A 24,975-nucleotide genomic window follows, 5' to 3' on the forward strand; every position below is an offset into this window, starting at 1 on the left:
CTTCCGTGGATATTTGTGCCAGAGCCGCACTTAAGGAGCCAAAGAGCCACATGCGGCTCTGGAGCCGCACTTTGCCGACCACTGCCCTAGCACCATCTGAGCTTAGCTTTACACGATCAACCATCCATTATTATCTAAATTTATTATTTATCTAGCTATTGAACCTGGAGTAAAAAAAGTACATTGATGAAGTGATCTATGTAAACAATATGTTTTTTAAATAATAAATCATTTTTGGACGATCTACATAATGATATTTTCCATAACAGATCAGTCAAGTTCTTGGACACAATGAGCATCTGTTCGTTCGATTTCCCCGATGCTACTGGTGGTGGCATTTCCTCATCGCTGCAATATTCACCGCCAATGGCTTACATGTAAGTCCATTTTTCATCTCTAATTTTTTTTAGGAAATACGATTATGAATATAATTGGTGATTTTTTTTTCCTGGTGAATATATTTCACCAATCAGGAACTCATTCTCTCGCGATGACTATCGGAGGTGCGTGAATTGCGGGCCAATCTCATTAGGTGCGATTTTTTTTTTCTTCGGAAAGAAAATCTGATTCGCCAGTTTTTCGTGGGTTTATATCTTCTACCAATCGGGTTCACATTCATATGTGAAGAAATCGCATCCATTGAGAATGGTCCCTCAGTGATTTGTCAGGCAAATGTTCGTATTTGAGTGGAATGGAAATAATAGTTTTTTTTTTGTAATGGAAACTTTTTATTTAAAAAAAAATCTGGAAATCATCCCTGAGGATGATCCGAAGACATGCCATTGCAATTTTGATCCTCTGTAGAGGGGATAGCTCCCCTGCTTTGGTAGCCCGACGACCTGCAGGCGAAGTCGAGCACTTTACGGTAGAACAGTTTAACGAAGACCGATACCGTTCGCGAATTGACAAAACATACCGTAGATTGTAAAGGGGTTGGCGAAAATATCTATCGGCGTTGAAGGAGCGTCTCGCAAATCGCCAAACAGCTGTGTGCTTATGTTTTTTTTTTTTTCGGTATCACGTATCTATCATTCACCAAGTTACATATGGGTGTGACATTTCAGAGTTTCAAATAAGCTGATCTTCATTAGATTCTTCTGCATTAAATGAAATATAAAGCGTATTTTTTTGTTATAGCTCCGACATAATCGTTTGTATTTGTTAACTTAATTGTGTTTATTAGCGTTTTTTAGAAGGTCGTAATAAAACTAAGATAAAAAAAAATTATATATTATTACCTCCATTAATTATATATTATTACCTTCTGTATTTTCATAACTTTCATTAAATGTATACGCGTATTTCGAGTAGTGCACTTCTTTACCTACTCATCCACTAATTAAAATTAATAATTTCACAATAACCTCTAATCCTTAATAATGAAATGATTATTACAATAAAGTTCGTTTACTTAAAAGATTAAAAAAAATTATTGTTCAGCAGTGACTTTGTTACTAATTCTATATTCATTAATTAAACTTAATGGTTCTGCTCGATAACCATTTACAATTTTTTTTAATTTTATTTAATTTTCAGTTATTATGGAATTACTTAAATATTTTTCGATGTAGAGATTATTTAGCAATAATGCGAAAAGCTGAAATTTATAAATGTATAATATTTATAAATGTTAAGAGAATTATTAGCAGCTATTTTGTACTAATTATTTTAGTTGAAATGTTCATTTTACACAGTTTTATAAAAATAATCGTAAAATTCATTGAACGATGGAGACATTGACATTTTAAAGTGTAAGTAGAATTCAATAATCATTTCATTTTATAACTGTAAAGCGGTAGATAAGTAACTTCGTTATAATGTTTTACATGATACGAGAATATTATGCTATTGCTTTATAATGAAAGAACAACATTTTAAGTTCTAAACTTTTTGTGGAAAAGAAAAAAAAAACGAAATTTTTTTCCTGTCATCGGTGTTAGCGATTAGAGAGTGTTTTATCGTATAAATGTTAAGTCAGTACTGTTCCATTTTAAATAAAAATGCATTTTGCTCCGGAAAAAAATTACTTGAATTTGTCAATAGAAATTCCCTAATTATTGTAGCAAGAACTTTTAAATTTCTAATCAAACTTTCCTCTATTATAATTTTGTGCAAATAATTATTATTAATAATATAAATGACTATTAAAAGGAATTAATTGAGAATGTTCAATTTTAATAAATTAGCTGTTTACGCAATCAGATTAATAACTTTTTTCATAATTTACAAATGGAGAAAAAGTCTTTTACAGTTTAAAAGTGAAAAGAAAAATAAAGTTGAGATTAAGTTTATAAAGTAAGCATAACTCGAAGGAGGTTGAAGTAAGGGCATTAAAATCAAAATTTCAAAAGAAGAAAAAAATCACCTTTTAGTGTACAGTGAGCATTAAACAAAAAATCTAAAACTAACTTTTGATCTAATGATCAGATGTTTACGTTCTAGGACTCAAACTTTAGATTTAGAATTTCCTTAATTCCCTACCACTATTGTATATATTTACTTTTCACCTAACTTGTAAAATTGTAAAGTTTAGAATTTCTTACAGAATCACTCAGGCAAAGTGATTGTGTTTTATTTAAATATTATTTAGAAAGAATTTTTCTAAAAAGAAAGAATTTTTCTTTTAGAAAGAATAGAAAGAATTTTTCTTTTAAAGTTTTGTTTTTTTATTTATCTATAGTTATTGAAAGTTAAGTTGATGATTTTTAAGTTGAAATGAATGCCGCCCTGCTTTGCATATTTCAAATATTATTTCTAAAGAAATGTATAACTTAACATTAAACACCCAGGACCTTACAATTGTAAATCAAACAATCACTACATTTATTTATTAAAAAACACTCTTATGACCTGATAATAAATTGATCTAAATCTTAAATGTGAGTTTTATAACATATAATTTATTTAAACTCAGCACATAGATCTAACCTCTGTTGTCGCCAATGTCTCAATTTTAAAATATAGTTTTTCTTTTATAAATTTTCTGATATTTTCATATGAAGGATGGTATTAAGTTCGAGAATTAAAAATTTGTGCCCAAAAAAGTTGCTAAAAATTATAACTATTATTAATATATGACAACAGAAAGTTTTTAATTGAAGGTTGAAATTTTTTTTAATTATGTTATTTTTTAATTATATTTTTAATTACCAAACTCATATAACAGTATTTAGGAATCTATAAATTTATGTTACGTATGATAGTTGCATTATAACCTGTACGCAATATGTGTAAATAAAATATATTTTTAAAATTGTGCATTTTCTATTAATTGCATTTATTATTCTTATATTGAAAAGGTATCAAGTTATCTATGACCTCCATAATGAATGAAGTATTTACCGACTTTTATATATATTAAGGAATTGAATCAATTTTTCACAAAATTTAAAATTTCATCTCATTCCAAAAAAAAGTTATTTCATAAAATTATGCAAAAAAGTAATTTAATATATATTTTTTTTTATAATGAATGCTTCTAGTAATGAAACAAACGCTTTCAAACTTTATTTTAAAAATATTGATTATTTCGTTTACAAGAAACTATTACTTTAAAGCGTGATAGCATTTTTGAATACTCTATTTTTTTTCTAGTAAATAATATGTCTTTGTTAATTTCTAAAAAAATAATCTTTATAAAAAAGCTTACATTATTCTTTTATAGAGAATATTGATTTCATAGAAAATATCACTAAAATAAAACAGGTTATGTTTTCTTACAATAAAAGTTAAATAGAATTAATTCCTCAAAATAGCGTTTCAATAAAACATAGTATTAAAATGTTACGTTATTTTTTGTGATTGGTTCGTTAATAAATTATTTTTATTTCTTCGCAAACACAATTCTTGTAAAAAACATTAAAAAATTGAATCTGTTTTATCAAAAAACTAGATCGTTTTATAAAATATAAATTATAGCGCTTAATAAAATATGAATACAGTGTATTTGTAAAGTGATCCTGACAATAAAAAGGTGTTATTTTCTTTTTTATTTTCTCTACTAGAAGGAATTAATGAGTTATTTTTATTCATAATGGCTAGTCGAGGAGAAGAAGAAAATATCGAATTACACTGCTTAGGTTAATGTAATTTCGTTCTCCCACCACATTTACGCGTAATCCATCGCCAACTCCACCTGCAATCGCCACGTTTACAATCTACGGTATGTTTTGTCAATACGCATACCGTTCACTCTCTTTCCCTACTCAGGCTGATCAAAGTGGTCACCCAACCGCTTACTGACAGCAGACAGTGACTTGACTTCGGCTTTCTACTGGGCACCGTGTCTTTACGATTAGTCCACTGCGGGACAATAAAAATTGTGACTTCTCGGGGAAAGATCTGATTAACTAAACGGCAGTAATTTATTTTGCCAAGACTTTAAATTTCGCTGATCTCAGAGAATGACGGAACTAAGCGACAGCTTTGAGAGTTTTCTACCTACATTTAGCAATCGCAACGCTCGAGTACGCCATCTGGGGAGAAAACCGATTCCATATCTTGACCCTCTTCTGAGTTGTATAGGAATCTACTACGATAGTTTCACCTTTCTTATTATTTTTCGTATTTACTCGACGTTTTCGTATATTACGACGTTTTCTTTTGGATTTATGTTTAACGTAGTTTTCAGTTCCATATAGTTTCCTAAATTAAAATTTTTTAATCTATTTGAAAATCAAGACAGAAACTATCGTACTTTCTTCTCCTATGACTCTCCACACGATACTAGTGAAAGCATACGAAACATTGCCATAGGCAGAGAGTTCTACTCTACGCCAACTGTAGCCCATTTCGATCGCCAATACAACAGAAAATAATTTGTGGGTGATTTTTAGATTTAGCCAATTGGAAGATTGCATAGAAGTAAAACAGTGCTTAGTATTTATTCGTTGTTATCAAATCTAAGCATGCGTCTTGAAGCTCCATATTCCGAAAAATTTTAAATAATATTTCGAACATTCATTCTCTAAGTTATTCAAATAATGCCAGGTTAAATATAATAAATAAATAAAAATAAAAATGAATTTCCAAAGTACATAATTGTTGAATTTAAAAAAAGAATTGTTAAAAAATCAAAATATTTTATAAAATTGCGATTGGAGCGTTTTAAGTTTTAGACAACTTAACGAAATTTAAAGAAAGATTCTTTCAACATGTCACGTCATTAATTTATTTTTATAACTTCGCAAAACTCTAATATGTTGTGTTATTTTCTTTAATTATTTTAAAAATCATTTATGAAACTTGCATGGTTTAATCCAAAGTTTTTTGGGGGTCCCTTAAAGTTAATTTCACTTTTTTCACAGATCTCGGGAACATGTTAAGAAAATCTAAAACTATTTGTACGTGATAAGAATTTTGTTTCTATACGAGGATATATATATATATATATATATATATATATATATATATATATATATATATATATATATATATATATATATATATATATATATATATATATATAAATACAAGAAAACACTAAGAAAGTTAAGAAAAGCAATAAGTTTCATTTATTGCGCTTAAGTTGCGAATAAACAGCACTCATTAGATAAGTTCAAAATGAAGAATAAAACAAAGAAAAATTATAGACATATGAAAAAAAGGGGGATGGGAAATAATAAGTAAAAAAATAACAAGCAATATTCTATTAAAAAAAAATGTAATGTCAATTAAAAAACCAGAAAAAAATCCGGAAAAAAAAGAAGATATAATCTTTTCTTCAGCCCACACGATTATATCCGCAGAACAGAGTGCTTTCTGATATTGTATCAATAAAGCCAAAGCAAAATATATTAATACAATAGTGTGAGGAGCACTCAAAAAAATTTTTTATAAAATAACTACAAATAAAATAGATCATAAAAAGTAAAAATAACATGTAAAAACAGATAATAAAATGAAATAAAAATAAAAAACATTAAAAAGGGGGGACTATAAAGCGAGTAGCAAAATCATAACAACTTACATGGACGGATATTTTTCAAGAATGATTTAAAAATGTTTTCGCAGAAAGATTGCCAGATTACAAAATATGAAAACAAAAGATGAAAACAAAAGCGCGAATTGAGTGTAACAAGAGGGTTTTAAAGTGTCGTTCTTACTGCACTGCTGAAGTGATTTATTATTCTGAGTTTTGATTTGTTAGTTACCAAGGATGGGCCTGAAATGGACGTGCGCAAGGTAATATTATACTGGATAATTTTAATAATGCAAATAATTTTAGCCGCGGATTTGCAAAGCAGGCAATTTATGTTTCTCTTTTCTATTTTATATTTTTTCTTAAATAAACATCTATCTTCTAAAACTATTTATGATCAATTATTAAAATTATCCAGTATAATATTACCTTGCGCACATCCATTTCGGGCCCATCCTTGGTAACTAACAAATCAAAACTCAGAATAACAAATCACTTCAGCAGTGCAGTAAGAACGACACTTTAAAACCCTCTTGTTACACTCAATTTGCGCTTTTGTTTTCATATTTTATAATCTGGCAATCTTTCTGCAAAAACATTTTTAAATCATTCTTGAAAAATATCCGTCCATGTAAGTTGTTATGATTTTGCTACTCGCTTCATAGTCCCCCCTTTTTAATGTTTTTTCTTTTTATTTTATTTTATTATCTGTTTTTACATGTTATTTTTACTTTTTATGATTTATTTTATTTGTAGTTATTTTATAAAAAAAATTTTTGAGTGCTCCTCACACTATTGTATTAATATATTTTGCTTTGGCTTTATTGATACAATATCAGAAAGCACTCTGTTTTGCGGATATAATCGTGTGGGCTGAAGAAAAGATTATATCTTCTTTTTTTCCGGTTTTTTAATTAACATTTCATTTTTTTTTTTTTTTTTTAATAGAATGTTGTTTGTTATTTTTTTACTTATTATTTCCCACCCCCCTTTTTTCATATGTCTATAATTTTTCTTTGTTTTATTCTTCATTTTGAACTCTTATATATATATATACAGTGGAGCATCGTTTATACGACGCCGAAGGGACCACCGAAAAACGTCGTATAAACGATAACGTCGTATAATCGATTTTTACTTCTAAAACTGAAACTAACTCTGTTTTCAGTTAATTTTAATGTTTAACGTGTTGATTTACATAAATTTCTAAATTAGACAAAGCAAGACAAACAAATAACCAAAGAAGAAAAATTGCAGTGAGCAATTTGAATGTATGTTACCTTTAATTATATTTTCTTGCTATTAGTCTCTACAAGGCTTTGAATAGCGAGTTGAACTTACTGCTTTCTATGATGCAATTTTAAATTTCTAATCACTGCCAAATCTAATGGCTGAAGCGCACTTGTGCAATTTGCAGGAAAAAAGAGAGCTTTTACATTTTTTCAAAATAATTAGTATCGATGGGTGCGCTGGACATTGGTCGATGAATAGCAAAATTTTTCGTTTTTGCCTCTTCATAACATTGTCTAGTTTTTTCAGTCATCTAGTAAAAATTACGGTCGTCGTCCAAGCATTCTTGTTGACACCCTTTTCTGTATCATTCATGTAGGCAAATGCCGCCCTTTTTTAAAATACACAAGAAAAAATAAAAAATTAAATAAACGTGAACAAAATCTAAAAACCGACGTATAACCGATTCTGCGCGTCGTATAAACGATATATTTTTACATTAAAATGAATAGGAATGATTTGGGACCACGCTAAAACGTCGTATAAATGTAAACGTCGTATAAGTGATCGTCGTATAAACGATGCTCCACTATATATATATATATATATATATATATATATATATATATATTTCTTAATAATGGTCAAAAAATATTAATATCTGAAAAACTATTACATCACTCTAAACTATCTAATTTTAAGTAACGAAATAAAAAAAATTGAACGAAATCAGTCTGTTAGTTAGTAAGCTGTAATTTTTAAATTTTTGTTTCTCAAAAAAATATAAATAAATAAATGTTTTTAATTTAAAAAAAAAAGAAATATCAATGAATATTATGATACTAATATAATATTTTAAAATGAAATATGGAAGACTAAATTAATTTTTTAACAGTTTATAATTATGATCTAGTTTAAATAATTTCCAATGCATTATTTTAAATGAATGAAAAATAAAGATTAATTGGAAATAAAATGCATTTAATGAATTTCTGAAGTAATTGAAACACCTGTATTTTTTTCAAGCACTTTACGTAAGGGAGTATATAGCAAAACCTAATTATGTAAAGAATTGTTAAATATCAAAATCAAACTTCACTGATACAATTAAATCAACAAAATTACTTAATATATTTACTGTAACTAATTACATATTAAATTTCCAATTATAAAACAACCTTAATAATTTTAGCTATTAAATATTGTAAAGTATGAATCATCTTATATAATTTGATGTATAGATTTTAAAACCTGAAAAAATAACAACATTATAATGGTTTTTTTAATGAAAAAATAAGAAGGCGGGGAAAAAAAGAAGTCTTTCTGATATTATATTATATAACCGTCGTTAATCAGCCGATCCAATTTAGGGTTTACGGCTTCTAATGTTCAACTCCGTAGCCTCGTAATTTTGAACCCAATCCAAAACACAAGGAAACTCCTGGATTAAGTATTGGTAGAAATTTATCTTCGTGGAGGACTTTTTGATGGAGCTATCCTGCATTTGCGTTACACAGAGGGGAAAACCACGGAAAACCCTCCATGGTTAGTCTGAGAGCAAGGGGACTCTTAACTCACGATCCGTCTACCACTGAGAGTATTTTACTTCAGCCGTGTGGTCGGTGCTAATCGGATACGGAATTCGTATCGACCAGCCATTGCTGGGATTCGAACCCGGTTCACCTCATTGGAAAGCAAACGCTCCATCCCATGAGCCACCATGGCTCTCTGATACAATGTAAAACTTTACTTTTTATATTGGGAGTGCGCCGGCCAGGTGGCCGAGCGGTTAGCGTGCCTGACTGCGAAGCCATAGGCTGCGGGGTCGAATCCCGCTCTGGGCATGGATGTTTCTCTCTCTCTCTCTCTTTGTGCTGTCCTCTGTTGTGTGTATGATGTGTGAATGTGGCCAACCCTATAAACGGGTTTGTGGCAGTGTGGCGTGGGCAATGTTGCTCGCCTCCGTGACTTTGGTTCACAGGTGCCCAATGGGTAACGCGAAATGAGCAACAATTCTGGCATAGTAAAGGCAAAGATTCAAATTCAGCGCCTGCCATTAAAAAAATAAATAAATAATAATAATAATAATATTGGGAGTGCAAATTAGTTGGGTCCGTTTTATTTAATGAAAAATGCATTTATTTCAGAACAAAATGAACGAACGGATTCATCAAAGTATTGTCCATCGCTGGCTACAACTTTTTCCCACCTCTCAAGCAATTTTCGAACTCCAATTCGAAAAAATGTCTCTTCTTTTGAGGTGATCCAAATTAGGAGCCAATTTTCGATTTCTGCGAAAGAAGTGAACCGGTGACCTACCAAATCGTGATGCAGCCGTCGGAACAACTAGTAATCAGAAGGGGCAATGTTCGGCGAATACGGTGGGTGCTGTAAAATAATCCCACTTGAACGTTTCCAAATAATTTTTTACGCCTTTATCGACATGAGGCCGAGCGTTATCATGCTACAGAATAACTTTGTCACGTCTTTGTTCGTAATCCGGCCGTTTTTCTCGTAATGCACGGCTCAAACGAATCAATTGTAGCCTATACCGATCGCCCGTAATGGAATTGCCAGGTTGTAGCAGCTCATAGTATATAGCCAGGTTATAGCAGCCATTCACCATTCTTGAAGCCTCGAAACCATCCCCTACATGATTTATCAGTTGGAGCATTGTCACTATAAACTTCTACAAGCATTCGACGCGCTGCACTTTTATTCCAATTAAAGCAGAATCATAAAAACAAATGCTGCTTAATTACCGCAAAATTTGACATATTCAACAAAGTAAAAAACAGGGGTTTTGTATGAAACTCAAAGCGATATAAGCTGAATATTATTGACAGATGTCTAACCTCTCTGAAACCACCGAAACCAGCTGTCACTATGAAACATTCATAACAGACAGAGTCATCTTTTGAAAACGGACCGAACTAATTTGTACTCCCAATATGTATCTATTCTTATAATACTTGTCACTAAACAATTGTATTTGTCATTTTCAGTTTCTTCCTTTCGGCCCTGTCTCCTTTCTTTTAGAAAAAATCCTAACCCTGTCGAGCGTTTTTGTGCCTGAATAATTAATATTTAGCCCTGTTGAGTAATTATTATCAACAGTTAGTATTCTAATGAATCTACTTTTTGTCACACTGTACACATATTTCTAAAAATTAGCCACTATTATTAAACTATTATTGATACATTGATGACATAAAAAAAACTCTTTTACCTTCTGTAATGAATAACTTTAAAAATATTCGACATAAACACTAACAGTTCTTTCTTTTATTCAGAAGTGTTTTCTGTTCTTGATCGAATCCGAGGAACATTCTTCAAAAGAATACGTAACAGAAGCGATGCACATAATATTAGGTAAGAAACTTCAAACATTATTCAAATCAAGAAATATAAATCACGAAATGCGAGGATCAACAAAAAAAAAAGATCAGGAAAATCTGGAAACTAAAGAGGTCTGTTTAGAAGATCCAAGTTCTTGGAAGAAGATTGATTGATATTGATGGAAACTTGTTTTGCTTTGAGCTTGGATTGTGTAAACGATCATCCAAGTACTTGGTCCAAGTTCTTGGACGATTGTAGAACATGTTCTACTTTCCATCCAAGTTTTTTCTCCCTTAACCCATCAGCTTCTTTAGATTTCGTATCGTCAACAAGCAGGCATCAGATTATGTCATTTTGTTGTCTGTTTTCATATATTTTAGTTCAAATATATTGTTCTGTTACGGTCTATTTGGGTTATTATGATTTTATTTGAATTTATTTAGTAATTTTAAACTCATGTAATTATGATTTTATAATGTTGAATTTGAACAAAGCGCATGCGCAAGTTTCTCTTCCGACCAATCAGTGACATTCAAGAACTTGGATAGCGTCGACGAATCATCCAATTTCTCGGATCGTGTAAACAGACCTTAAGAGTTTGGGGAGAAAGAGGGGTTCGGAAACTAAAAATGTGGAAAAATAAGGGGATCGGGAAACTAAGTTTTGGGGAATTAAGGAGATCAGAAAAATAAGGAGATCGGGAAACTAAGTTTTGGGGAATTAAGGAGATCAGAAAAATAAGGAGATCGGGAAACTAAGTTTTGGGGAATTAAGAGGAGATCAGAAAAATAAGGAGATCGGGAAACTAAGTTTTGGGGAATTAAGATCAGAAAAATAAGGAGATCGGGAAACTAAGAATATGTTAAATATGAGAATCATGACTTAAATATTTTAAGCATCGGCATAGCGTGAAAGAAATATTTAAGGGGTCAAGAGGACTTTTTTATTTTTAGAATCTATACATTGAATTCAAAACACCATAAGCAATACACATAATTTATTTTTAAATATCTTTTCTTAGCATTTAGTTTAGGGCAGTGTTTCCCAAAGAGCGGTATGCGTACCCCCAGGGGTGCGGGAAAAATTTAGCGGGGGTACGCATTCTTATGCGAAATAACTTGCAACAAACGAAAATTTCAAAAATTTTTATTTAAAAACAAAGCTAGCCATAAAAATTTGCGATTACGTATTGGCTATTTTTTGCAGAGTTAACAGTTAATAATTAGTGGTGTCAACAGCCAGTTGAGATTTTTAACTTTCATGCAATTTTTTTGTAGTAAAAAATACATTCATTTTTTTATTAGTGTTACACAACGTTACGAAAAATTTAGAAAGGGTACACAAAAGTCATAAGTTTGGGAAACACTGGTTTAGGGTATAGACAGCAATAGTATTTTTTTCCAACTCGAAACAAAAATACTAAGAATGGGGGAAACAAGAAATGTTTGTGCCTATTTTAAATTCTTATACAAGTACTCAATATATTTTGAACAAAAATCGATGGTATATGGAGAGCAAAATATGAAAAGAAAAAAATTGTTTAAAATAAAACTAACAAGTCTCTCCTCAATGTCTAAGTGAGATGGCCATCTAGTACCGTAAAAGAAAAGGGAAATTAAAATGTTAAAAATAACACATTTCATACAGTTAATCATGAAGAACTTACAATAGAAATGAGTTTTATCTTTTTGAAAATAATCTAACAAACAAAATTTAATGTATAGTGCGGCTTTCAGGAGAACTCCTCCAGACACCCGTCTCGCGTCGTGGCGGGTACTATGGTTACAAGGAAAGATCACTTGGAATAGGGGTTTAAAGTGAATAGTTTTATCTCACTCTTAGCGTAGGTCGTCGTGAGTAAACCAATCGACCCCTTCTTTCCTCCATTTCACCTCCATTAGAAATATGCTTTCGCTTGTTACCATAGCAGCAGACAGCCCCAGAATTTTAGTCTGGAGGAGTTCTCTTCAAAGCCGCACTATGCAGATCTAATCACGTTCGAAAAATATTTACAACATTTTTGGCAAAGTTATTTTCATAGAGTCATTTCCATTCAGTCATGGTTTTGCGTTGTGGTGGTGTTACCGTGAATGATAGAAATCAAGAGAATGTCGACTTTCACCGGTGAATGCCAACAGTCAGATGGTCACTTTGATGAATGTCCGAAATATTTGTTGTATCCGATTTGATATTAAATTATTCGTTGATATTATTATATTTATTCGATATTTTTTAATATCTGCTGAGGATAGAAAAGGAGAGACATCAGTGCTCGGAGTACCGGTTAAACGCATACCGGGCTGTGGCACTGAACCTTCAGAAAACATCAGAGTAGGGCATACCGGGCAATGGCAGGCCTAGTATAGTTTGTCTAAAACGAGAAATCCCCTAGACATTCTTCTGGACCTGTGGCGGTGACTATGGTAACGAGATATGGTTATTTCAATAGGGGATGCGGAATCACTGTTTTGGAGTAGTTTCGGCTCCGGTCTGTGAGAGAAAGGGAATCTCTTAGGTCTATTGTGTTAGTCCTAGAGTGAAGCTACCCTCCCTAAAATGCGCCATTCTTGTTTCCATAGCACCAGACGGCCTCAGACTTTGCGGCGGGAGGAGTGCTTAGTTTAGACAAACTACAGTCGAACCTCGATTTCACGAATTTTTCGATATCTCGAAGAAAAAAATATTCCCTACAAATTTTCTATACACTCAATGTTAAAAAAAACTTTATTTCACGAATTTGTTTTCTAATCCCTAGATAACTTGAATTTTTTTCTCCATAAATAGTGTAGATTTTTTTTTTCTGAAAATAAAAAAATTATTCCAAAAGAAATAAAAAAATTTTAAGAATAGAAAACCAATTCTCATATTGATAATCTTTTTTTTTTTAAAAAATGGACATAAAGACGTCAGTGTCATGGAATGATGTGTCTCTCTTTACTATAATGAATGGCTTCAAGAAGGCTGAATTCATTAAAGATCACGAAGGTAGTCAAACAATCAATATCGTTAATTCTGCTGAAAACTACACCGAAAATGATTGGGACAGATTGACCGGACTCAAGAAACTTGATGACTTGGAATTTCATAACTTTGTAAACGTAGATGATGCAGTAACAGTGTATGGTCAGTGGCATGACAATGATATCATCGCTCAAACGAAAGCTTCTTGCGAACTATCAGAAGAAGAGGATGAGGAAATCGAAGATTTACCACCCAATGTTACTAACAAACAAGCCCTTTCTGCAGTGGACACTGTAAGGAGATTTATTTGAGAGGCAGCCAAATATGTCAGAGGAGACATTTAGAGCTATAGTCCACTTAGAAAGTGTTGTAGACAAACTTTCTTACACATCTCTAAAGCAAACAACAATTGAATCTTTTTAAGTGTAAAAAGTGTTTTTGGAATAAATATGGAATAGCAAATAAGGTATGTTAAGAGCATTTTTCTTTATTCTACCATCGATAGCATGCGATTTTCGATAATTCGAATTTTCGGTATCTCGAATTTTTTCTCCTCTCCCTTCAAGTTCGAGATATCGAGGTTTGACTTTATATATATTTCGGACATTTACCAAAGTGACTTTGTGATGGTCGACATTCACCGGTGGTCAGCAACCGCCCATTTCAGATATTCACAGTAACAGCTACGTATATTAAAACTGCAGCTAATTCAATTATAAATTGAACTTCACTTACATACAACCGAAAATACAACTTTCTTTTAAACTAGAATTCTCAGGAACGATTGATTTCGCATTGCAATGCCATGATTTCGCACAAATTTGCAATGTAGAATTACATTCTTCAAAATAATGTCAAATGACGCCGCCTTTTTTAAAAATATTTATTAAAAATTATTTTTTTTCCATGGAATTATCTTTGGATAAATGAATTTTATAATCTTGGGTGCAAAGAATAACCATGACTATTTACATATGAAAAAGAAATAATATTAATTTAATACCTACGAAGGTTTTCTCCAAGGTTAAACAAACACTTCTGGCGGTGAAAGAAAACTATACCTCTATACTTCCACACTTGTACATTACGTCACCATGACTTGTTGGTATGAATCATCAAATATTCTGTATGTTTAGAAAGTACGAAATAAAACATTATTTCTGTTTTGCAGGCTTTTCGCTGTTGCTGTGGCGATTACTTGGTACAACTGACAAATCTCTCGCCAGAGCCCTCATGTTGTCTGTAGTGGTCTCACAGTTAGCTCAATTCTACAGTAAGTAATCTTTTTTTTTATAACACTCCGTGTACAGTGCCTCACCAGATTATTAGACGCACTTATAATATTCTATTTAAATTCTTAATTATCAGGTCATACTATACAGCTTTATTGTTTTGATGTGGCTGAAACCGGTTTGCACTTGTTTACGTTTGTGTATCAAAAATGTGGGTTAAATTAGACGATGTATAATATAAATATAGAATATTTATTATATCAGGCACTATATTAGTATATTATAATATTACTGGTGATCGATTTGAATTATTCTCTACCTTCGGTGCTTAGTTGTTATTTCCATAGAAGAATGCGCGAATTTTAAAGAAAATATCTTAAAATATAGTCGTTTACTGTAGGGGAGAGTGGGGTCAATTGTAACATTTTTTACTTAACTATATTTAACTAACAAAAAATCCAATATATTATTAGTATTAATTGACAGACGAGTAAAGCAGACTATCCTCTACTAGAAAAAAAAACCTTATTTTAAATGTTATTATATTAGTTATTAACAATTTTTGACAGTCGTGCACTTGTTACAATTGTCCCCACTTACGGGGTCAATTGTAACAGTTCATAAATTCAACTAAAACATAGTCAATTATACATATTATCATAGTTGTGATATATTTTTTTATTAATAAAAATAGTAGTGATATTTTAGAAATAAAAATAATAATGAGCAGAGACCTAAAGGGTTAAACTTTTAACTTTAAGGGGTTAAAAACTTTAATTTATGCTGTGAAAGGTGACAAATAAAATAATGCTATAGGAAACTAATAAAATAATAAATGATATAGGAAACTATAGGTGGTTCTTAAAGAGTTAAGTAATGGTTTGTAAACATAAGATTATTTATTTTCAGCTGTTACAATCGTCCCTTTACTTATTGTTACAATCGTCCCCAAGACGCCATTTCAGCTTCATTTGTTAAAAACAGTGCTAGTTAATTAACAAAACTAATCTTTTTTTCTTTAAATGTTAATTAAGGTGTCCACTTACATATTCGGTTAATAATCTTTATTTGTTTAAACAAAATTACTTTGTTGCAATATAATATTCTAATACCAAAAAAAGTAATTACGTAGCGTGAAAATATCTTTTGTAATGTAACTCTTTCAAAAGTATATAAAAATGGTTGCCATCAGGGGTGTACATGTAGATTTATTAAATACACCTTGTGTGCCACCTAGGAACCAAATCTGGAACCAGACACTCGAAATTTTTGCTCTGTTACAATCGTACCCTGTTACAATTGACCCCACTCTCCCCTACTATCTATGGTTGCAAAGAAATTTTTGTTCATTAATTATTATTATTATAATTAATTTTTGGAATTGCAAGTGTTTTATGAACTTTTAGCATTTGCTTCTTTTTCTAAAAACATCATATCAATCCCGATTGTTCCATTTCATTCATTCTAAATTTATATATTTTAAAACTGTGGATATAAATAAACAAGAAACCAACTTCACCCTAAAATAATGATTATATAAAAAAAATATTATTAATACATCACTTTATTCATTTTAGTGCTAGAACTTACTTAGCAAAGATTTTATAATCCTATACAGGCAAACATTTCGTGATTCCTTAACAAATGACATATTGTTATCTAGAGGCAAAATATTATATCTTAACTAAAATATTCAAGGAAAGAGATTATTCTATTTCGATGGGTTCTTTAATATAATTATCATTCACAATTTCCACACAGCCGGGATAGCCAGGTTCGTAGGGCGCTGGGCCTATGTCCAAAAGTTCGTGGGTTCGAACCCCGCTGGCCGAAGACTCCCCGTGTAGTAAATAGGGACTGATGCACGTTAAATCTGTCAAGTCGCGAAGTCCTCCATGTTCCCATAACAAATCAATACCTCTGGGGGTACTGGCTTGGAGATGGATCGTTCTCTGATTCAGATCAAAATTACGATCTGTGAATGAATGGATGTATGAATGTGTCCGTTCAATTAACGGGTGTGGCAGAAGGCGTACTCTTGACCATAGATGGCGCCTCTGGAAAACAAGAACAATCGTACCCCCTCTGCATAAATGGTCACAGACAACAAGTTCCACACATCTTACTTAAGAACGTTATAATGTGTAATTTTGTTTTTATTAATTTGAAATAATCAAGATGATTAAATTGTTTTATCATTAATTGTTAAACCAGGCATCAAAATCTTTTTACAGCTTTCCCTTCTAAGAATATAGTTTTAAAAAAATAGTGAAAAATTGGGCACTTTGAGACTATCTCGTCGTCTATTTTCGCCAAACCTAAAAACTAGCCCCGAAGGATTTGGCGAGAGTTGGCAGGTCGACGGGATAATCCCAAAGAGGAATGAGACACCTTGGGATTATTCCGCCGACCATTTTCGCCAAACCCGATATTATCACCAAAAGGTAGCGTCTGCGCCTATAATCGTGACGTATCTAATCAACATCATGCGACCTTGACTAACCGAATTAGTTTTCTTTAGCTTGTACTTTTATACTTTTGTACTTTTTGTCTTGTACTTTTTTATATACTGCTTTTTTCCCGCTCTGCTGCAAAATGATTCGAATTTGAGATTTGCTTAGCACCGAAGAGAGTGCAGAGGCATATTTTCAAGAGATAGGAATTATTTCTTCTAAGAAGAGCACAAGGACTTGTTTGTTTGCGCTTTAAAAGCTATCAAGGATTTTTGGCCGTGGAAATGATTGATATAATAATATATATATATGATTATTATTATGATTTTGATAAATTTATTGTGTTTACAATAATTATTTTGTCAAAACTAGCGCCAAAGGATTTGGCGAGCGTTGGCAGGTCGACGGGACAATCCAAAAATTGGTTGCATGGCTACTGTTCAGATTTAAAAACACCCCTGATTGAACATAAAATTCCTTTCAACGAATTTGTAAACATTCAATGAAAAATTAACAAATAAATAAAAAGAGTAGATTTTACTAATAAACAAATTTAATTGGTTTCAAAGAGTGATGCAATGGAACAGAAAAGTGAAAAACAAACATATTGTTTACTTCCTACAAATATAACACCTTATTTTTTTATCAAGCTACCCTAACAGCAAAACAACTTGGAAACTCATCGGGCCAACATTCACCAATCTTGGCTCAATAAGATTTTAAAGGGCCATTATTTGGCCAATATTAAACCGATAAAGAAATGTTCGATTCACCGGATATTTTATAACGACTATTCAGCAGATGTTTATCCTATATAAAATTTGTTAGAGCCGCGATGGCTCAGGGGATAGAGTGTTCGCCTTCCAATGAGGCGAACCGGGTTCGAATCCCAGTAGATACGAATTCCGCATCCGGCTTGCACCGACCACAGTGCTGACGTGAAATATCCTCAATGGTAGACGGATCATGGGTTAGAGTCCCCTTGCCATCAGGCTAACCGTGGGGGATTCTCGTTGTCTTCCTCTCCATGTAACGCAAATGCGGGTCAGTTCCATCAGAAAGTCAAATTTCTCCCTATACTCGATCTAGGTCCCTTGTCTTCTGTATTGGGTTCAAAATGACAGGACTACGGAGTAGAACATTAGTGGTCGTAAACTCGTAAAATTTGGTTGACTGTTCAACGACGGTTATAAAAAAATAAAAATGTTAAATTCACCCGATATTTTATTGCCCTTATTTATCCAATATCGGCCCTCTACAGATTTGTTAAGTTCACCCGATATTTTATAGCCGTTATTCAGTCTATGTTGGCTCGATATAGAAGTGTCAGAACACAACCGATGTCTTCTTTTATAGCCAACATAGACTCTATCTAAAATTGTCCGATTGTACCGATATTTTATAGCCGTTACTCAGCCAATATAGACCATAGATAAAATTGCACGATTCACCTGATATACAGTCAATGTGATAAGAAAAAGTGTAGTTTAAAAAATTGTGTTGTAGAAATTTATCTTTCATAAAGTACACAGCTAAATAATTCAGTTTACAATTTATAGACAGAACTCTCTGCTCTATATATGCAATTTTAAATCAAAATTGTAATTGTTTAAAATGAAAGACGTAAATATATGTACTTAATTTTTTTTTAAAATATAATTATTGCTATCTTAACACTGTGTGTTTGCTTATAACGAGAATTTCACCTGCCATACTCTTAGGATTTTCCCACTCTCTACAATTTTCCCCTTCCTGTCACCATGGTTGCGGAAAATCTTACTTTTCTTCCCACAAACCATAGTATAGTTTGTCCAAAGTAAGAACTCCCCTACCCATTCGTCTGGACCCGTGGAGGTGACTATGGTAACGAGATATAACTATTTCAAGTAGGGGTGTGGGGTCATTGTTTAGGAGAGGTTTTGGTCAGCGAGAGAAAGGGAATTTTTTACTTCGGTCTATTGTATTAGCTCTAGAGTGAAGAGAAGCTACCCTTCCTGAAATGGGCTATTCTTGTTTCCATAGCAGCAGACGGCCTCAAACTTTGTGGTGGTGGGGGGGAGTTCTTACCCTAGACAAACTATATGTTTCAGGTAAGAAGTGGGAATATACTTGCCTGGTAAATATACTTCAAAGCGAAAAATATGCTCTTTTTTTAACTAAATTAATTCGCGATTTTCTTACCTGCTCTCTCATAGCAGAGCCTCTGAGAAAGAAACAATCTTTCCTCATCAAAAGCCATTCAAAGCGCATTTTTTTACTAAACTGCAATCAGTAAATGGTTTCTTTGCTTTAGCAAGCGTCAGAGAAACTGCATCTGAAGCAATCAGGCAGATGACTGACCATGAGAAAATTCGATTTCTTCTTTAAATCAGCGATTAAAATATTTTAGGATTCTCCTCCACCTTTTTTCATGCAACATTCTACAATGTCTTTTCATATTATATTGTTTAGGCGCTGATATCATTTGTATAACTAACATATCTAATATACACCGAAGAGCTATTACATTATGACCACCTTGCTAATAACATGTAAGACCACCTTTAGCCCTCAAAACTGCTAGCACCCGCCGTGGCATTGATTCCACATGGTGCTGATAGGTAGTCTGAGGTATCTGGTACCAAGCGCTCACCAACTGGTCCTGCAATTCCCTCACATTGCGAGGGGGTAGCGTGGTAGTACGAATTTGGTTTTCCAAGTAGGACCACAAATGCTCTATTGGATTAAGGTCAGGTGAATTTGGGGGCCAAGACATGACTTGAAAGTCACTGGAATGCTCCTCGACGATTCGACCCTTATGACATGGTGCATTATCCTGATGGTAAACACCATCCACCGCAGGAAAAACTGTTGCCATGAATGGGTGAACCTGGTCTGCTACTATGTTCAAGTAGCTTACAGACGTCAGTGATTGTTCTATGAGGATTATGGGTCCTAATGTGCCCCATGAAAACATTGTTCCTGGGCGAGAAACCATGAAAACCTGGGCGAGCCCATTGTTATTGATGGAGGGTGGTCATAATGTAATGGCTCTTCGGTGTATATAGTCCTAACTAACATATCACTAACTAAACATGGTAGTTACTCTATGTATATCGCACTAGAACTGCACAATGGGCTATTGGAGATGGTCTGGGAAACATCCCTGAGGATGATCCAAAGACAAGCCATCGCAATTTTGATCCTCTGCAAAGGGGATAGCTCCCCTCCTTTGGTAGCCCGACAACCTGCGCGCGAAGTCGAGCACTTTACTGTAGAACATTTTAATGAAAACCGTTACAGCATACCCTCGGTCTCTACGCAGGCTGATCAAAGTGGTCACCCACCCGCTTGCTGACCGCAGCCAGTAAGCTTAACATGGAAACAGTTCATTATTTTTTTACAATTAAATAATCCCCTTCCCAAAGCTCAATTTTCCCTATCAATCTTACTTTTCTTTCCCATTTATTATGAATATTTAGGATAAATGAATAATTAGATAATATTAACTTCTTATTTCCTGCTAAAAATGACGCTTGTAAACATTTACTCCTTTCGACACAAAAGAAAAACAGGCACTTGTCATGACAATACTAAGCTAAATGAAAAGATATAGTGCGGCTTTCAGGAGAACTTCTCCAGACATCAGTCTCGCGTCGAGGCGGGTACCATGGTTACGAGAAACAGTCACTTCGAATAGGGATGTGAGATAAATAGTTTTGTCGTGATCTTGGCATGGGTCAGCTTCAGTTAAACCAATCGACATCTTCCTTATTCCATTGCATTCCCATTAGAAATGTGCTCTCGCTTGTTACCATAGCAGCAGACAGCCCCAGACTTTTAGTCTGGAGGAGTTCTCCTCAAAGCTGCACTATAGGTCATTTTCCCAAACCAGATATGGTCAACAGAGGTGAGGAAAAACTTGTTATGGATGGTTGACCATGTAAAGTTCAGCACGGAATGCGCTAGGGGTTAAAATTCATCGTAAGTCATTCTGGTTACTACTTCCGATTGATTATTACGCCTAAGTCTGGAAAATCACGCCATTCAATATTATTATACTCGCGCATCGACTCGTACGCATACCATAAGCGGAAGTACCTGTTTTAGGAAGTTTGTTATTGTTTACATTCAGTTAATTATAGTTTGTCTAAAATAAGAGCTTCCCCAGAGATTCGTCTGAACCTGTGCCGGTCGCTATGGTAACGAGATATGAATATTTCAATTAGGGGTGCGGGGTCACTGTTTTGGAGTGGCTTCGACTCGGGTCAGCGCGAGAAAGTGAATCTATTTCTTCGGTCTATTGTGTTAGTCCTAGAGTAAAGCTACCCTCCCTAAAATACACTATAGCACCACCAAACGGCCTCAGACTTTGTGGCTGAAGGAGTTCTTAGCTTAGACAAACTATACCCATAGCAACTCACCGCACATACCTGGTTGAGCAAGTAAAAAAAACGAATTCTTAAAAAAGAAGGGGAGATAAAAACGCACTCATCAGTTTGGTTGGTGTCATATCCTCTATTGAATCATATCTCATGGTGTGCTTGAATAGTCTTTACTATCTCTATGGCATTAAATGAATATAAATCTTCTTCTGTAGGGTAGTTTAAAAGGTGAAGGCCTGCAGCGACTGCAGGGCAGTTACAAACATGATATGGTGTGAGTTCCACATTAAGACAGTTGCCACAGTTTTGATATTTTCTAGTCCCATCTGCAGAGATTTTCATGTCTTTATGATGTTTTGTTCTTAGTCTGATGAGAGTGGTGGCTGTCTTCCTGTCGATCCCAAGATTAGTTATTTGAGCGTGCGCATTGATTGTTAAGGGGATGAATAGTCTTGACTTTGCAAAAGCATTTGCATCTGCCAGCGTAGTTAACACTCATCAGTGGAGATTGAGAAAGTGCACCTGTATGAAAAAAATAGGAATTATATTTCCATGTACAATGTTATTTCTTTCAAAAGTTTAATGGGTTTTTTTTTCTTCCCCTTTTAGATTTCATCAGATGCCTCTACCAAAACAGATGGGATGATGAGAAGAATCTTAATATGTATCTGTCACCATTTCTTCTTTTGGGTTGTGCATACTTTTTCTGGGCCATGGGTTCCAGTCGAGCCGGTCTGCGCAGGTCTCTTTCAAACAAAGACCTCAGAGATCGTCAGCCCACCCCGGAAGATCAGCAACCCCTAACAAGACAACAACCGGAACAGAAGAAAAATGAATAAACATCTTTGCTCTCTTAAAACAATGTAGTTTGTGCTCCTCAAACTTCATAACTCTGTTTGATTGACCACACATTATTTTGTAATCTGAGGCTGAATTCAAAAAGCAACTTCAAAAATCCAGGTAAATCTAACTGAAGTCCAATTCATAGAGCAACTGACGAGAATTAGGGAAATTAAGGTAAATAAAATTGGGAAAATGCTTTGTTGTGAAAAGGTAAAATTAAAGACAAGTCTTCTGGTGAAGGCATTCGAATTCCACCAGATATTTCACCGCATTGCCTATAATTGTATAAAACCCTAACTTAAAATTAAGGTAAATAAAATAGGAAAAATGCTTTGCCGCGACAAAATGTTGGTGAAATTAAAGACAAGTCTTTCGGTGAAGACATCCAAATTCCACCATATATTTCACCTCATTGCCTATAATTGTGCATTAAACAGGTCTGGATGGCCAAAAAATTTATTTAAAGAATACTCTTATGTGCTGCAATCAAGACTTTAAGCAAAATCAAGTGTTACTACAGAAATTTTTAACTACCAGAACATGGAACATATATTTTAGTAAAAGCTATTCTTGGAAGAAGAAAAAATTGAGAACCATAGAAGAAAATCATAGAAAAAATATTTATTGAATGAAGGATATGAAAAAAAGTTTTTTTCTTTTTACAGTTGCCACCCTTCCATATGGGATTCCAATTAACTGGATAACAATATTACAATGTTAACATTTTATTATAATATTGTTTTGTTTACAGACTGTTCTTTTATATTTAGGAACCCTAACTTAAGAAATAAGGTGAGGAATAGATGTCAAACTTAAAAACCCTATTTTAAGAACGAGGTTTAGAGACACAAGGATTAAAGAGCCCTGAATTAGGAACAAGACACAAGTTTCCACTGAAGAATTATAGAACAATTATTACACTATAAAAAGGACGGTTGCCACCCTTCATTATGGAATTCCAATTAATTGAATAACAATATTACAATGTTAACATTTTATTATGATATTGTTTTGTTTACAGACAGTTCTTTCATATTTAAGAACCCTAACTTAAGACATAAGGTGAGGCATATATGTCCAACTAAAAAACCCTGTTTCAAGAACGAGGTTTAGGTTTAAAGAGCCCTGAATTAAGAACAAGACACAAGTTTCCAATGAAGAATTATAGAACAATTATTATATATATTGAAAAAAAGGATTAGACATGTTTTTATACTTAAAAACAACAGAACTCCGATTCAAAAAACGAAGAAAACGGAATGTTCCTACTTAAGAATCTTGATTTAAGAACAAAGAAAAGATACATCTTTCTACTTTTTAATAACTCTGACTCTACCATCAGTTTTAAAATTGTATGACAGCAGCTTTTCGATTTCAGCCATTTTTCTTTGCTTAAAAAAGTATAATGCTTTGAGGAAAAAAAAGTGTGTGCATGAACATTTTACTGAGTAGTTTGAGAAGCACTTAGAATCAATGTTCAATCTTTGGCTTTGCTTTTAACTTCAATCAAAGTATAAAGAAAGAAAGAAAGAAAAAAAAAAGAGTAAATCATCAAATGAAAAGACCCATTTTAAAGTAGTACCCTAGGTACGATTTCATAAAAAAAAATCATTATACTGTTCCATAATAAATTATTAATGAATTTGTCGAACAAAATTTTTTAAATTAAAATGTGCTATTTTAAGCGTGATGAAGTTTTTATATATTGGAACAACAAATATTGAGTATGAAAAAAAATTCATTTGGATAGTTGTATTCAGAAAATGTTTTTTTTCTGGCTAAATTTTTTAGAGAGACAATTTAAGTAATGGTAACAATAAAAATAACTCAGGGTTTCCAATAAATTTCAGAAGAAAAAAGAATCCTCGAATTTTCCAGGTAAATTTCAATAATAATTGAGACCCTATTTTCATCAGAAAACTTTAATTCTTTTATTTGTTATGTGAAATATTAGATTTTCTGTGTAAAAAAAAAAGTATTATAAAAAGAGGATGGAAACTTTTCAGTTTGACTAAAATGTGAAATTTTTACAACAAATAATTGTAATGGATGTTAGAATTATTTAACTCGAATCAATAACTGATTACTGTTACTGACAATTTTAAGACTGGTTATTTTCCCGGTATAATATAGGAATATTCCAGGTTTTTGTAAAAAAAATTGCAATTTCCCTGATTTTTGGAGTTAAAATAAAATTCCCTGACAATTCCAGGTTTTTCCCTGTTCTCCCTGACCCGTAGGAACCCATGGAAGAGTTTTTTCTCTCATTAAATTACATTGAAATTAGAAAACAAAACTGATTACACTGCATATTGCTAATGACTATACTTAACAAAAATTTGTTTAATTAGTTGCATACGAATGCTTTATCTATTCTGATTTTACTTTAGATAACATATTATACACGAAGAGCAAGAATTAAAAACACATTTTTTTTTCGGTTTTAACAGGAAATGGATAACTGGGATGCAATGGATAACTGGTCAACATATTGCATTGAGCCTATTTGACCAATCAGGGTTACCACTCAAATCTGGAAAAAAAATTCCCTATGTTTTTCCTGTATATATTATACACAATATATTAAGAGAAAACACAATAGCTGTGCTCTTGTGTCAGCTATATTGAGCTAA

The 24,975-nt window shown here is 32.8% G+C and overlaps 1 protein-coding gene across 2 annotated transcripts in view; it reads left to right on the plus strand.

Annotated features, from left to right (window-relative positions):
- LOC107442641 (tumor protein p53-inducible protein 11) overlaps positions 1-24,548 on the plus strand; it is a 49,320-nt gene extending 24,772 nt beyond the window's left edge. Inside the window, exons 4-7 of one of the 2 annotated variants that reach the window (XM_016056263.4) lie at positions 270-377; positions 10,444-10,522; positions 14,622-14,723; positions 22,109-24,548. In XM_016056263.4, the coding sequence (XP_015911749.1) occupies positions 270-377; positions 10,444-10,522; positions 14,622-14,723; positions 22,109-22,338 (519 nt within the window). In that variant the 3' untranslated portion in view covers positions 22,339-24,548. The remainder of the gene's footprint in view (positions 1-269; positions 378-10,443; positions 10,523-14,621; positions 14,724-22,108) is intronic. The other variant, XM_016056262.5, reaches the window with a different exon arrangement.
- Positions 24,549-24,975: the final 427 nt, after the last annotated feature.

The sequence above is a fragment of the Parasteatoda tepidariorum genome, chromosome 9, assembly GCF_982258835.1.
Source record: "Parasteatoda tepidariorum strain Cologne lab strain chromosome 9, Ptep-v5.0, whole genome shotgun sequence".
NCBI lineage: Eukaryota > Metazoa > Arthropoda > Arachnida > Araneae > Theridiidae > Parasteatoda > Parasteatoda tepidariorum.